The 15,681-nt window shown below is 37.8% G+C and overlaps 1 protein-coding gene across 7 annotated transcripts in view; it reads right to left on the bottom strand.

The window, feature by feature from the left end:
* LOC122654486 (pullulanase 1, chloroplastic) overlaps window positions 1–5,846 on the bottom strand; it is a 125,260-nt gene extending 119,414 nt beyond the window's left edge. For 6 of the 7 annotated variants that reach the window (XR_006331918.1, XR_006331919.1, XM_043848599.1 and 3 more), the window contains exons 1-8: window positions 5,567–5,846; window positions 5,277–5,418; window positions 5,094–5,146; window positions 3,914–4,022; window positions 3,384–3,520; window positions 3,066–3,265; window positions 2,699–2,848; window positions 2,124–2,184 (exon numbers count right to left, since the gene is read on the bottom strand). Coding sequence is in view for 5 of the 7 variants with exons in the window: in XM_043848599.1 (XP_043704534.1) it covers window positions 2,124–2,184; window positions 2,699–2,848; window positions 3,066–3,265; window positions 3,384–3,520; window positions 3,914–4,022; window positions 5,094–5,146; window positions 5,277–5,418; window positions 5,567–5,794 (1,080 nt within the window). In the remaining 2 variants the exon portion in view is untranslated. The remainder of the gene's footprint in view (window positions 1–2,123; window positions 2,185–2,698; window positions 2,849–3,065; window positions 3,266–3,383; window positions 3,521–3,913; window positions 4,023–5,093; window positions 5,147–5,276; window positions 5,419–5,566) is intronic. The other variant, XM_043848598.1, reaches the window with a different exon arrangement.
* Between the last annotated feature and the right edge of the window lie 9,835 nt (window positions 5,847–15,681).

The raw sequence follows: 15,681 nt of genomic DNA, 5'->3' as shown, positions 1-15,681 counted from the left end.
GAGTTGCCTTGGCAGCGTTCTCTAACTTCTACGGGTTGTGCACAAACTCTCAAGCTGAACTTAGAGCTTTGAGAGATGGCCTTAGATTGTGCCAGGAGATGGGGTTCAAAGAGGTAGTGGTGAATTCAGATTCAGCCAACACAGTTAATATGGTGCTCCTTCGGAGGTGCAGCCTTTGGAAAGGGTGGTATTGGTTCAATGAGGTTTTAGCGCTCATACAGGCTACTCAGGCGACAGTGGAGTTTGTGTTTAGAGAAAGCCACAGGGCTGCTGATTGGTTGGCCAAGCAAGCTTGTGAGACAGGGTCTATGGTCACGTTCCTGCAGGGTAATTTACCCACAGGAACCTTCCAAGAGATTATTAAGGAAGATAGGGAGGACCTGCCGGTCCTTAAAGTCTAATGTTGTTTTGGTGGGTTTGGGGTAAGGTGGAATGTCCCCCCCTGTATTCATTATTCTTTGTTGATTTAATAAAGCTTTGGGGCTGGCCTGGGTCCCAGTTAAGTTCGGGTTTTAAAAAAAAAAAAAACGTGTTTCATAGTGATGACCTTTTGGAGGATTTGATAAACCTTTGTTGAATCACCTACTCGATCAAATGTCCTGGAGACACTATCCCAAATTTATTTTGCAGTCTCCTTCCTCATAAATCTCCTACCTATCTCAGGTATCATGTAGAAAATCAACCAAGTCATAACAGCGTAATTCTCAGTCTCCCATATCAGGTATCCTGGATCAGTCATTTCAAGCGCCTTGATAGAACCAGTAATTTACCCCAGTTTCCCCTACTTCTCAAAGACAGCTTCACAGAATGAGCCCAATCCAAATAGTTGGTATTATCCAACTTCACAACAGCTATTTGAGTATTGGGGTTATCAAATGGAGTCACAGTGTGCCACCCAAAACACTATCTGAAGCTTCCAAAGGTCCACTGACCTCAGATTCAGATCCAGACATAGTAGCCATGGTATGCAAGTACTCAACAAATCAATGTAGTACCTTGTACAAAATGGGGAGTACACTCCACCCAAAGAAGGTGGCAAACCAGCAACAAAAATACCCAACAGCAAGCAAACCGAGAGCAGTTTTTTGATGATAACCAAAGGAAGAACATAATATGCACCATAACTTCAGTCCATAACAACCAATGACATTCAAATAGTGGAAACCTTCAACTAACTAACCATTCTACTCATTACAGCCAATAACATTTACACAGGGAGAGAGAAACACAACCTGGCGGTACCTGTGGGGCAGCAAAGTGTGGAGCTGTGCTCCTCAACCAGCTCCTTTCACTAATCGAGTACTTGGGGATCTTAAAGAATACCCCGGGGCGATCCAAATACACCTGGTCTCATCTCAAATGGTAGAGAGATGAGAGAGAATCGAACAAAATAGTGACTGGCTGGCGGTAACCTGACTGGTTCCTTTTTGAACTTCAAACTTCTTCAATCCACTGCGGCAGCTTCTAAACTCCATCCATTGTATGTTAATTTCACTAATATGACTAAATTGGATCTATTATGTGCAGTATTTCACATAGTATATAGCCTCTAATGGAACCCTCTACCTTTCTAGGGTTCCAAAGAGAGGTGAGGACAACGAATGAGCTTGGTTGACTCTCAAACCAGCTCTGATACCAAGTTAGAAATGGAGAATGGATTGATTCTAGCAAAGGAACAAGGGTTTACAGCAAGGAGAAGAAGGAGAAGAGAGGAAGAGTTGGGAGAGAATCGATTGTGAGGGAGAGTCATCTCCACTAACCTATTTTCTTCATTAACACATTCTTGAAATTACACATGCCTCCCTAGGGAGGTAAAAGGAAAAAAAGAACAAAAGACAAAATTACAACTTAACATGACTAATAACCGACAGTGACAAAAGTACCCTTTACAACATAAACTCTAACACCTATCAATGCAAATAAGGATTAATAATAAAAATAATTCAACATAGTAATGCAACAACTTCTGACAATCCATATCCTAGACAAGAAAAATGAGTCCAATAAAAGGATAATTACAAGACATAATAGTACATTGAGGATGTCTTTAAATAATATTTAAGGGTACTTTGAGGGACTTCATGATTAGATCAGGAACTTTGGCTCATAAGACCAAAAACTACCTGAGAGGTGAAAGCAAGATAACCACCACGGAAATCAGGTCTCACAGTCTGATCGCTGGCACTGCAGTTGCAACAGTGCATATTAATAGGTATAGAAAGCTAAAAGTAAACTTTAAGTGAATTCAACCAAAAGGATTGACATTTAAAACCAGGTTTCAGGCTTTGAGCACATATAATCAACAAAAGTATCCTAAGCAATGTTTGGAATAGAGTAACAGCAAGGATTTCTCAAATGACGCTCAACCCTTGTGTGGAAGATCCATCTCGTACATTTATTCAAGGTGTGAGGAATTGAGGATAAAGTAAGACAGAAAAGTCAGAGTAAGCAAAAGCCATGTTCACCACTCCCAAGTGCCAACAAAGCCCAGAACTTCTTTGGAAAGGCATACCGTGGTGGCTTTGTTTCTACCTTTACTCAACACCATCCTCAACATCTAAAATGTACGTAAAATAGATTATGAGTGATAAGTAATCTACAGCAGTATGTTAGTATGTTAACATAACAGTATATCAGACATACTATGTACAGAAGATAAAAGAAAATATAAATAAAAAACAAGGGGCAAAAGATTAACCTGAAATCTCTTATGTGCAACTCATAAATACTGATGTCAGAAAAAGAAGAAAGAATAGATTTCTCATCTGCCAATTCATCCCACCCCTCTGGTTTTAAAGTATCACAATCAAGATTGACCAACAATGTCCGCATGCCATCCGATGACAGCCTAGTCCAAAAGGATGAAAAGATCAACACAATATGAAATATTCATATGCAAGTACAATCAACACCAGTTCAATGACAGTAAAAAATTGTATGAACACAAAAATATGCATGCATGCAATTACATAAATGCATGTGAAGATAGACAAAATGCCTTAAACTTCAGCAACACCTAAACTATTTTCTGAACTAGTTTTGGTTTAATGAGATTAACACCATACCCTCTTGCATATGGATCATTTGTTGTGCACATTTCAATTTGCAAAGTGCTAGGATGATAGACAGAGACTTCATAGACATAATAACAGCCTTCCCAAGTTCTTGGTCCATTCACACTCCAAACGCCATTGTCCTCCTCTAGCAGGACACTCTCCAAGGGAGTACCACCTGATGGATCACTATAGATGCAAGCACGTACTACCTGCTCTCATGGACAAAGGATAAAAGACATGACTTTTCCTTCTTTGGGGATTGGGGGGTTGCAGGGGAGAGCTAACAGAAAGCCAAGTGAAGTATATGAATTTCAGAAGATGTAGTACTTGAGCAGTAGGAGCCCAAAGGTAAAGTGACACAGCTTCTTCTGTGAAAACAGCACCAAGTGGACCACTGTATGCGAATAAATCATCTAAAACACCAGGTAACTGTAAACCAGTAGCACTGATGCATTGCCCATCAGCTGTATAATAGGAAAAAACTTGAAATTGTAAGCCAAATGGACATCAGTTCTTTTTTTTTTTTTGGTAGGCAAAATGGACATCAGTTCAAAATCAAAGAAAATCATACCTAATACTAATGCAGATAAAGCATTAAGAGCTATCAGTAGTTATAATGAGAAAGTCAAACATTAACTGTAACCATATTCTTGGTTGCCAAAACAGATGCCTTGAGAGGCCAAGATCAAACATAACTGTAACCATAGTCTTGGTTGCCAAAACAGATGCCTTGAGAGGCCAAGAATGGACCAGGATAGGAAGGGATTCATGACAGCTGTAGACTAAATACATCTCTCCTGCCTTTCTTCATAAATAACGGTAAGAGAAAACCAATCGAAAAGGTCACCACTTCTTACCATGAAAAGGGGCAACTGCTAACTGGCATTTGAGGAGGCTCTTCACATCCACAGTTGATGGGACTTTAAAAGCTCTATAGTTACAGATGTGGGGGAACTTCTCTATTACCTGAAGAATTGCAGAATATGGCATAGAAACAGTTAAACATCAGCTATTGTTTATTACTTGCTGGGGCTACATTTCTTTCAACAGAAAAGTATTCCCTGAATTATCAATTTAGTTAGTTAGCTTATTTTGTATTTCTCTGCCATTTGCTCTTTTCAGAGTACATGACAAGGAAGTGTATCCTGGCACAGTTGATTTTCTGCACCGGGGGGGGGGGGGGGGATGTTAGGAACAGTATCATTGTCTGAGATACCGCTACTCTCTCTCTCTCTCTCGTCTTTTTTTTTTTTTTTTTTTTTTTTTTGGGGGGGGGGGGTGGTTTAGAACATCCAAAAAATTAAACTGGGAGTTTTTCCCAATTTTTGTATTTCATTTGAGGAAACAGTTTCTGTTATTTTGTTACCTATAAAATTCCATTAAATTATTTTCCGTTTAGATAAATGGAACCTAACAGACTTCTTATTTTGTGATACATCCAGCAGAAGGTCATACTGAAGCAAACACCTAAGAACTTGTGCTGGCTCCAATCCTGATAACCTCCTCAACAAATTCATCCCCAGTTATCTCATCAATTCCCTTCTAGCAATCCCTCTGAGGATGAAATTATAACTGTTGTTCACTCTCAAAAGGCTAACAGAGTCCCTGGGGCAGATGGATTCAATATGGGATTTTTCTCTTTTTCTTGGGACATTATTAAAGAAGATCTTATCAAGGCCATTTTTTTCTACAACCCAAGTCAGATCAAGGGTATCAATCACTCCTTCCTTTGCCTCATTCCTAAGAAGGAAGGTGCGTCCATTATGACTGACTTACGACCATCTCCCTGTGCAACCTTTTTTAGAAGTTTATTGCCAAAGTCCATGCTAACAAGATTAAATAAGTGATTTGACCAGCTTGTCAGTGACAACCAGTCAGCCTTCATAGCTGGTAGAAGCATCTCACATAACATCCTCCTATGCTCCCCCCACAAAGAACACTCTCTCATGAATAATTTATTCACCACAAAAAATATATATATAATAAAGAATGGTATGCAAACTTTGCTAGTCTTGTGCAAAGAAATCAGCTGCGCACATTTAATGGGAGTCCACCACTGTCCTCTTCGAGATTAATCACCACATCCTCACCTGTAGAAGTGAACAACAGGATCAGTGAGCATAGTTTCCTAACAAATCATCGCACCTGTCTCCCAGTCAATCAATAGAATGTCGATACTATGCTATCCGGAGGAATTAACGAGGACACCGAGTTCCGAACCTTGAACACCGTCGTCTGTAAGAACTAAGTCCGCAGTTCTACTGGCGTATAGATAGCAAGAACCGTTTCCAACGTCCACATTCCACGCAATTAAAGATCTTGTAACCCAGAGTGCTCTGGAGCATGATAAAAGACCCTGCAACTGCAAGGCTTGTGAAGTAAGATAAATGTTCCGCTTTTACAAAAGTTCAATTGATAAACCGAATTTTCGATTACAGACGTAACCAAATGATACGATTATTGGCATCCGTGAAACAGAAGTGGAAGAAGAAGAAGCGAAGAGGAGAAACCTGTGGCGATGAAACCTGCACGACAGGCATCGAGCAGCAGCAAATGATGTCCACTTTGCGATTTTTGGAAAGTAAGTTCTGAGTAGTAATCGAAGGCCTCGTAGTGGAGTAATTGGAGGGTGTAAGGAGAGAAGTGGAAGGTAGAAGATGAGAACGGCAACGTTGGAGGTTAGGGGAGTTGGAGCAGAAGGGGAGAACAGAAAGAGATGAATAGATAGACATGCTCATATATCCGCCCCGAAATAAATTAAAAAGCAAGGAGGCGTTACTCCTGCGAAAACGCTGGGAGCTTAGTCACCCTTACTCTCACTATCTCTCTCTTCGCTTGCTTCCTGGTCTCGGCTTTTAGCTGAGATTTGATTTGGGATTCGAGCTTGACGATGTTTCCTCCGATCTAACTTTCGCACGCCATAATAGCAAGGTTCTAAAGCTCGGTTTCGACTAGTTTTCAGTAAGTCAGAAACCGAGTTCGTCTTGATTTCGATTTGATCGAAATTTGGAATTTTCTCATGTTAACTTGACCCTTGGTTTTGAGGCTCAGAAATTAATTTTTTGCCTTAATTATTGTTGTGCTACCTATTTTTAACATTTTAAGCTCAATCCATTAGTTTCACATAGAGAACACTAAAATTAATACTTGTGGTTTTGATCCAAGTTTGATAATGTATATTATTCTTGGACATTGTATCGAATAAGGTTTGATCGAAATATAACCACTTCAATATAAATCAAATTTAAGCAATCTTGGTTTTGTTTGAAAGAAATCCAAGATTACTTAAATCTGATTTATAATGAAAGTGTTATGTTTTGGTCAAACTTAATTTGGTGTGCACGAATGCTGTTTAAAATCACTCAATGAAAATATTATTTTAGACATCAAAACAAATTAATATTTTAACACACTTTTGGTTTTTAACAATGTTTTATCATATTAAGATGGAAAAATTACATACCCCTCCTATGTACTTTGCCCTAATTACACATTCCTCCCCTTGATTTTCTCACCTTACATTTTGACCCCTTTTGGCTGACGGTGTTAAGGTATTGTTAGTTAATGGTTTGAAAAGACAATATTACCCTTGTTCTAAAACACCACAAGTAGAATTACAATAATACCCTTTTCATCATCTTCAACCTTAAAACACCCATTTCTTTCCTCCTCCTCCTCCTCCACCACCACCACCATCGCCACCGCCATCACTACAGCTGCTAGAAATTTGATTAACAACATGACTCGAACAACTTGTTGATCTGCTACTCATTCCAGTGAAATAGACCATATAGCTTATGATCTCAAGAGGGGAAAAAAGGTTTTTGTTTCCAGTGGGGATTTTGCCGGTTTTGGGCACAGAGAAAGGGGGTTTGAGGTTAGTTTCTTCAATCTGGGCAGTCTGTGTTTTTCTTCCTTCTTCGATTTCATGGGATGTTAATCAAGCTCTCAAATGTAATCCCTTGCTGTGAAAACCTTTGTGGAAAGCTAAAATAGATTTAATAGATTGGGAAAATCAAGGATTTCGGATGGCTTCAAAGTTCAAGAATCTGCCGACAAGTACTTCACAATTGGGATTTTGTTAAATTATTTAAGGTTTTGATTATATCTCTTTTTCATTTAAGGGTCTTTCTCTAATATTCTAATTCAAACGTTCTTCCATTCCCAAATGATTTTACCAATTTATTGAAGGATGGAATCAGTGTATAGAACTTGGATACATGAAATCAAGGGCATGTTGAGCATCTGCGATTTCGATGAGCTTCGCAGGGACCTACACACAGTCCTTGGCATTGCCGAATGGTAGGTGGCTTTCACATTCCATAGTGTCTTCTCTGAGATTAGGGTTTCTGAAACGTTGCCGATTTGCTGAGTTTGTCGCTGCAGTTGGAGGAGTCTGAATGGACGTCAGCTCGAGCTATGTCGGGAGCTCTAGCTTGGCCGAGGATGGAAGAACGAGGCACAACCAATTCCATGATGAGGTGGGTGGGGGCGGGTGGGATTGCAGCATGAAGAAGAAGAAGGGTATTGTTGGGTTCAGAAAGTTTGATTCAATGTCAAAATCAGAGGTTATAGGAGCATGGTGGGGACGAAGTTGCAAGAGGAGGAAGAAGAAGAAGAAGGGTAAAAAGGTCATCTCACAATGACCAAGGGTTAGTTTGGGTATTATAAAAAATCTAACCATGCCACATCAACACTTGACAGACAGATGCGAACGGCAGGGGAGGAATTAGTAATTTTTCAAAAACTACAGAGGAATCGTATATAAGGTGGGACAACTAAGGGGAGGAACGTGTAATTAGGGCAACGTACAGGGGAGGGGTATGTAATTTTCCCTATTAAGATTTATGAAGTTTTTATATTTGAGAAAAAATCCTGCATTAGAAAGTTAAAAATTTCACCTACCGCCAAAAATCTAGTTTTTGTTCTTTAACTGGAGGGTTGACATTTTATCCTTTTAGAATTTGATTTTTTAACTATTTTTATTGGATTCAAATAGGGGGTATTAGCTTATTTATGAATAATATCTTAAGTAATACTTCAATTATATTAGGCCTAAATAAGTGTTTGGCCTGATTTCTAGCATATATAAGTGTTTGTCCTAGTTTCCAACTAAGTTTTCTCAAATTTCGATGGGGATAAATGACACTTATATAGGTATTCAGGTTGAACTACCGAAATATGGTTGAAACATGTCGAAACCATCGAGTTTTGGTCGAAACCCTAGATTTTTTGTTAGATTTAAAATATTTAAAATATATTTTATTTTTTAAGTTTCAAAAAATGTTTTGATTGCTTTGTTATGGTGTGGGACCCATGTGATCAAGGAAGTAATGGTTCAATTCCAAAGGGTTGTAACATCTTATGGGTACCCTAAAGTCCATTCATGGTCAGCACTATGAGTGAGAAGGTGGGTCAAGAATATTGATTGAAATTAATTCTCAATTCATAGCCATAGGTTATGTCTTTCCCTTTATGGGGTTTTAAGGCCTTTCATGGTCTTTAGTGGGGGAATAGCCATAAATTAGAAATTAATTTTCAATTCATGTCCATAAGTCTCATTCTCCAATTAAATTAGTCACTAATGGATGATTATTATTGGGGATTCCAAGGGTGTGCAAAGGTTGATTTTGAGCCTATATAAACCCAACCAAATGCATTGCAAAACACATCTTGATACACATCCATACCCATACTTTACAATCACATAAAGTCTTATTTTTCTTTTCCTCTTTTATTCTAAATCTGTGTAAGGTTAGAGGGTTGCTGTGCTGAAGCTCTTGACTCTTTTAAGGAACTAGAAGAACTGTTTTATCTTCTAGTTGGAGGTTGTTTTATCTTGGGATAGTGGTGCAAAATAATCATTGGCAGTAGGAGGCATCAATTACCTTAAAGGTAGCACCACAAGTGTGACTCAACCTCAAACTTGTTCAAATTATTACGGGTGTGACTCAACATCAAATTTAAGTTTTGGTCTTCTCATTTCAGCCAAAGGTCAAAGTAACTATAGCCTAGTTTCTACTGCTTAAGCTTTTATATTACAAATTGAGTTATTTCAATTGTTTGTAATGAATTGTAATACAATTACCTAACAAGTTTAAGGTAATTGATTGTTATAAGATCTCATGATTGATCTTGGAGTTGTACGCAACAAGGGTGATGCATCGAACAACAATACCATTGATGGAGCTGTCAACGAAGAAAATTCTTCAAACAACAGTATTGAAAGAGCAATCAACAACCAAGAAGGCGAAGTTCCTGTTAACCGCAATGGTAAGGAGATTCCTTTTTTCCCTACCGTTGACTCAATTCCCACCAATATTATCCCGTTGGTGATGAAACTTATCTAGGATTTGGGTAAGATGAGGATTGTCTCTGAATTTGACAAAATCGAATAGTTTGGAGGTCAAAACTTTAAACGATGGAGGCAAATGATGTTGTTTGCTTTAGCCCAAATTGTGGTGGTGTTTGCCTTGACTGAACCCATGCCGAAAAAAAGCAATGATCCTGAAAAGGAGGGCAAAAGGATGGCTTAGATTCAAGCGGAATACCAGTGCAAGAATCGAATCTTGAACACATTATCAAATGATTTATACCATGTGTATAGTTCTTTGGAATATGCGTGTTCGATTTGGAATGTCTTGGTAAAAAAATACTCTCTTAAGGATGTTGGTTCAAGGAAGTACTTGGTGACTAAATTTCTAAACTTTGCTATGAAAGATAGTGACACCGTTTCAAACTAAATTGATCAATTTCAAATTTTAGTTAGAAAACTAGCAAAGGAAAATATGGTTCTACCAAAAGAATTTGTGACCGAAACCTTGATTGAAAAGCTTCCTTCTTCTTGGGATGCCTTCAAGACGTCTATGAAACACAAGAAGATGGAATTGACTTTAGACCAGTTGATTGTAAGGATCAAAATTGAGGAAAAGTACCGTCACAAGAACAATAATGAAAAAGACTCTGGGGAAAGACACCTAAAAGCGAACTTGGTAGAAACCAACAAACGAAGCAAAAAAATGAAGAATAATGAACCTTCTTTCAAGAAGAAGAAATTTACTTGTTTTGTGTATGGTAAGCTAGGGCACTTCAAGAAAGATTATCGGTTCAGGAAGAAAAATTCTGAAAAGGTGAACCTAGTTGAAGACAACGTCTTTATTGCTATAGTCACGGAAGCAAATTTGATTGAAAAATCAAAGGATTGGGTATTGGATACCGGTGCCACAAGACATATTTGTGGTGATTTAAAGATATTCTCCTCCTATTCCATGAGTATAGAGGATGAAAAAGTATTTAAGAAAAATTCCCAAAGTACCCCTGTTATGGGATAAGGTCAAAATAGCTATAGCCTAGTTTCTACTGCTTAAGCTATTGTATTACAATTTGTGTTGCTTCAATTGTTTGTAAGGAATTGTAATACAATTACCCAACAAGTTTAAGATAATTGAAGCTCGATTCGGGGAAGACTATGGTTCTCACCAATGTTCTCCATGTGCCGGATATTAGGCGCAATTTAATTTCAGTTCCTTTACTTAATAAAGTAGGAATGAAATTAGCTTTCGAAAGTGATAAGGCGATTATCACAAGAAACAATGTTTTTGTGGGGAAGGGATACCTTAGTGAGGGGTTGTTTGTACTAAACGTTGAAAATATTGTAATTGAGAAAACTAGTACTTCTTATGCTTATATGGTTGTCTCTTCTAACTTTTTTAATTTGTGGCATGGTCGGTTAGGTCATAGTAGTGTGAAATATATCACCAAACTATGCAATTTAGGCATGATCACCGATAAGGTGGGACCTCCCGTGAATAAATGTATAATTTATGTAGAAGCAAAGTTAACCAAAAAGCCTCATAAGACTATGGATAGGAAGAGTGATCTCTTAGAATTAATCTATAGTGACTTAAGTGACTATAAGTCATATGAGTCTAGGGGAAGAAACAGCTATGTCATAACCTTCATAGATGACCACTCTAGATATACCATGATGTATTTACTCAAATCAAAGGATGAGGTCAAAAAGACGTTTATATCTTACAAAATGGAAGTTGAAAATCAACTTGGCAAGAAGGTTAAAAGACTTAGAACCGATAGAGGGACTGAGTATTTTAACCTTGATAAGTTTTGTGAGAAAAATGGAATTATCCATGAAACAACTGCTCCATACCAACCGGAATCAAATGGAGTTACCGAAAGGAAAAATAGATCTCTTAAAGAGATGATGAACTCTATGTTATTGAGTTCAGGTGTACCACTTGATATGTGGGGGAAAAACCATGCTATCGACATGTTATCTATCAAATAGAATCCCACATAACAAGACTGGTATGGTTCTATTTGAGAAATGGTTTGGTAGGAAACCAAGTCTAAAACATCTCAGGTTTGGGGTTATTTGGCTAAGGTGTTATTACTGGATTCCAAGAAAAAAAAATTCGGACAAAAAACATGTGATTATGTGTTTTTTGGATATGCTACAAATAGTACGGCATACCAGTTCATGGTGATTAAAGCAATGGATTATGTTATTGAACCAAATAGCATCATAGAATCAAGAGACGTTGAGTTTTTTGAAAATTTATTTTCCTTTAAGTCCAAATTACCTACAAGTAAGGATAGTCATTTGACTAATAGAAAAATAGAGTCAAATGAAAGGATTACCAATCCAGAATTGAGTAATGATGACGAAAGTTGGCCTAGGATGAGTAAGCGATTCAAAAAACCTAAATATACAGATGATGAGGGGCTTGTCTATCTAGTAGACAATGACCCTCTTACATACAAAGAGACTATTACATCACTGGATGCCGTCTTTTGGAAAGAGGCAATCAAGAGTGAACTAGATTCAATCTTAGCGAATAACACTTGAGAATTGATGGATTTACCATTCGGGTCCAAAACTTTGGAAATCAAGTAGATATTTCGAAATAAATTAAAAGGTGATGGGTCACTTGATCGTTTCAAGGCCAGACTTGTTGTCAAGGCTTTTAGGCAAAAGACTAATATTGATTACTTTGACACATTTGCCCTAGTGTCCAGAATTGTAACGATAAGGGTTATGTTGGCAATGGCATCAATACATAACCTGGTCATCCATCAAATGGATGTGAAAACGGCATTTCTTAATGGGGACTTAGAAGAAGAAATTTACATAAAGCAACCAGAAAGTTGTGTTGTAACTGGCCAAGAGCGAAAGGTTTGCAAACTTTAAAAATCCTTATATGGATTGAAGCAGACACCAAAGCAATGGCATGAAAAATTGGGCAAGACTCTAATTTCAAATGGATTTGTTATAAATGACGCTGAAAAATGCTTATATAGCAGGTTCTATGGTAGTAGGGGTGTATTCATACTACTATATGTAGATGATATGCTTATAATGGGAACAAACTTAGAAATGGTTAATCAAGTTAAGAAACTTTTGATGTCTAGTTTTGACACAAAAGACTTAGGAGAGGCTGATGTGATCCTTGGAATCAAGATCATCAAGCAAGAAAATCATATTTCATTATCCCAAGCCCGTTATGCAGAAAACATACTTAAAAGGTATGGGTACCATGAAGTTTCAGCAGTCAAAACACCTTTTGATATGGGGTGTCATTTGAAAAGAAACCTAGGTGAACCCGTGAATCAAAAAAGATATGCTCAAATTATTGGTTCGGTCACATATCTAATGAATTGTACGTGTCCAGATATTGCCCTTGCGATAGGAAAGTTGAGTTAACATACTCACAATCCAAGTAAGGAACATTGGAGCGCGGTTGATAGGTTGCTAAGGTACCTAAAAGGTACTATAAACTATAGTTTACACTATAGTGGTAAATCAGCGATTTTGAAAGGGTATTGTGATGCAAATTAGATCTTGGATTCAAGCGAGTCCTTAGCTACTAGTGGGTATGTATTTACACTAGCAGGCAGTGCAATCTCATGGAAGTTCACAAAGCAATCTTGTGGGACGGGCTCTACCATGGAAGCTGAGTTCATAGCCTTGGAAAAGGTAAGAATGGAAGTTGAATGGCTTAGGAGCTTAATGGCGGATATTTCGTTGTGGTAAAAACCGGCGCCATCGGTATCACTACATTGTGATAACCAAGCGGCTATTCATCTAGCCAAGAATCGGATATACAATGGTAAAAGGAAGCACATACGCCTTAAACATAACATTGTGAGATAGTACATAGATGAAAGAATGATAGTTATCAATTATGTGAAGTCAGAAAGTAACCAAGCTGACATGTTTACAAAGCCTATGTCTGTCAAGAACTTGTGTAGTGCATCTACAGGAATGGGGTTAATGCATAATCCATAGGTCATGTGATGGACACCCTATCTATATGAAGAAGCTAAATGCCTGAATTAGGTTCAAGGGGTATAAATAAAGCCACCGGTTGACCGGTTCTGTACTACTACTTGTATAAATATTCATTCCAAGCTGTAAATGGTGAAAGTAGTACTACCACAAAGAAAGAGATTGAGCAATAAAACTCTTAATTAGTCTAATCCCAGGAAATGTGGGGGTGTGTCAGTTGTGGTGCACACCAAGGACTAACCTAAGTGAATGTAGGGGGTGTGGCCATCGCCGATGAGAACTTATATACAAGTTCTCTAAAACATTCATGAGTTCAAGATAAGGGACATGTCCAGTTCAAAAGTCCAAAGTGGTTATATGATGGGTAGCCCAAAAGTCGACCTATGGGATATGGTTGATAAGACGGTCAGCTACTCCAATAAGAAAAGGTTCAAAGAGTCTGACTCCACCTCTACTCTGTAGCGCGGTCCATTAGACCTAGTGTAGATTCATGTCTGGAAGACACCTACAATGATGTGTCCTATAATGTCTAATTCAGTCACAACATGTGTCTTTCGTGTCATTTTAAAACTTGTGGGGGATTATTCAATTTAAAATATTTAAAATATATTTTATTTTTTAAGTTTTAAAAAATATTTTGATTGTTTTGTTATGGTGTGGGACCCATGTGATCAAGGAAGTAATGGTTCAATTTCAAAGGATTGTAACATCCTATGGGTACCCTAAAGTCCATTCATGGTCACTACTATGAGTGGGAAGGTGGGTCAAGAATATTGATTGAGATTAATTCCATTTATGAAATTAATTCTCAATTCATGGTCATAGGTTATGTCTTTCCCTTTATGGGGTTTTAAGGTCTTTTATGGTCTTTAGTGGGGAATGACCATTTATGGGATTTTAAGGCCTTTTATGGTCTTTAGTGGGGAATGACCATGAATTAGGAATTAATTTTCAATTCATGTCCATAAGTCTCATTCTCCAATTAAATTGGTAATAAGTAGGTGATTATTCTTGGGGATTCCAAGGGTGTGCAAGGGTTGGTTTTGGGCCTATATAAAACCAACAAAATGCATTGTAAAACATAACTTGATACACATCCATGCCTATACTTTGCAATTACATAAAGTCTTATTTTTCTTTCCCTCTTTTCTTCTAAATCTGTGTAAGGTTAGAGGGTTGCTGTGCTGAAGCTCTTGGCTCCTTCAAGGGACTAGAAGACCTGCTTTATCTTCTAGTTGGAGGTTGTTTTATCTTGGGGTAGTGGTGTAGAACAATCCTTGGCAGTAGGAGGCATCAATTACCTTAAAGGCAGCATCACAAGTGTGACTCAACCTCAAGCTTGTTCAAGTTGTTGCAGGTGTGACTCAACATCAAATTCAAGTTTTGATCTTCTCATTTCAGCCAAAGGTCAAAGTAACTATAGCCTAGTTTCTACTACTTAAGCTAGTGTATTACAAATTAAGTTATTTCAATTGTTTGTAAGAAATTGTAATACAATTACCCAACATTTTTTAAAATCACCCTTCAACTTGTCTCGAAAACCTGCGAAACCGAGTTAACTCGGTGGTTTCAACAGGTTTCGATCGAGTTCTTCTTCCATGCTTAATAGGTGCGTTACGGAAAGTAAGATATAGGATTCCCATCCAATGACTCAAAGGTTGAAGCACGTGTGAAGCTCTCTGCCCACGTGAAATTTAAGGCCACGTTTGGTATCCATCCTTAGAATGCATTGGTTTTATGTTACTTCGTGCTATAATTGTACCATTCATTTGCTTGTGGGATCCTTTTTAGTCTTTTACCATGAATCTATTTTAGTACTATAATCGTAGGGTGACATTCCCTTTTACTAAGAATTTATTTTAGTATTATAATCGTAGGGAGAAAGAAAGCCACCCAATCATGCTAGACACGCCATCCCTATGCCTTGACACAGGGGTGCACGAAATGACTGTCGTACCCTTGGTCATTTCTAGGGTTCCAGGGGATGCAACGATCATTTCGCTTGCCCCTATGTTAGAGCACAGAGTCGACATGCACTGCGCAATCGGGTTGTGTTTTCTTTCCCATAATTGTAAATGTATTTATAAAGATTTTTTTATGGAAAGTAAAATTTTTTTTGTAAAAAAAAAGAAGAGAATTTTGTTTGTTGATTCAAGGAAAAGTTGCGCATTGATATGGGAAAATTAATAATATATAGAAAAGTAATTATGTATATTTTTTCAAATACATTTAATGAAATCCTACCAAACGCAAGCCTATATCCTTCCACTCATGATCTTAAACATTTGAACCCACTATTTATTTATCATCTTAATTTCT

This window comes from Telopea speciosissima, chromosome 3 (assembly GCF_018873765.1).
Source record: "Telopea speciosissima isolate NSW1024214 ecotype Mountain lineage chromosome 3, Tspe_v1, whole genome shotgun sequence".
In the NCBI taxonomy this organism is placed as follows: Eukaryota; Viridiplantae; Streptophyta; class Magnoliopsida; order Proteales; family Proteaceae; genus Telopea; species Telopea speciosissima.
The sequence above is the reverse complement of the archived record's forward strand: the minus strand, read 5'-3'. Positions and strand labels throughout refer to the sequence as shown.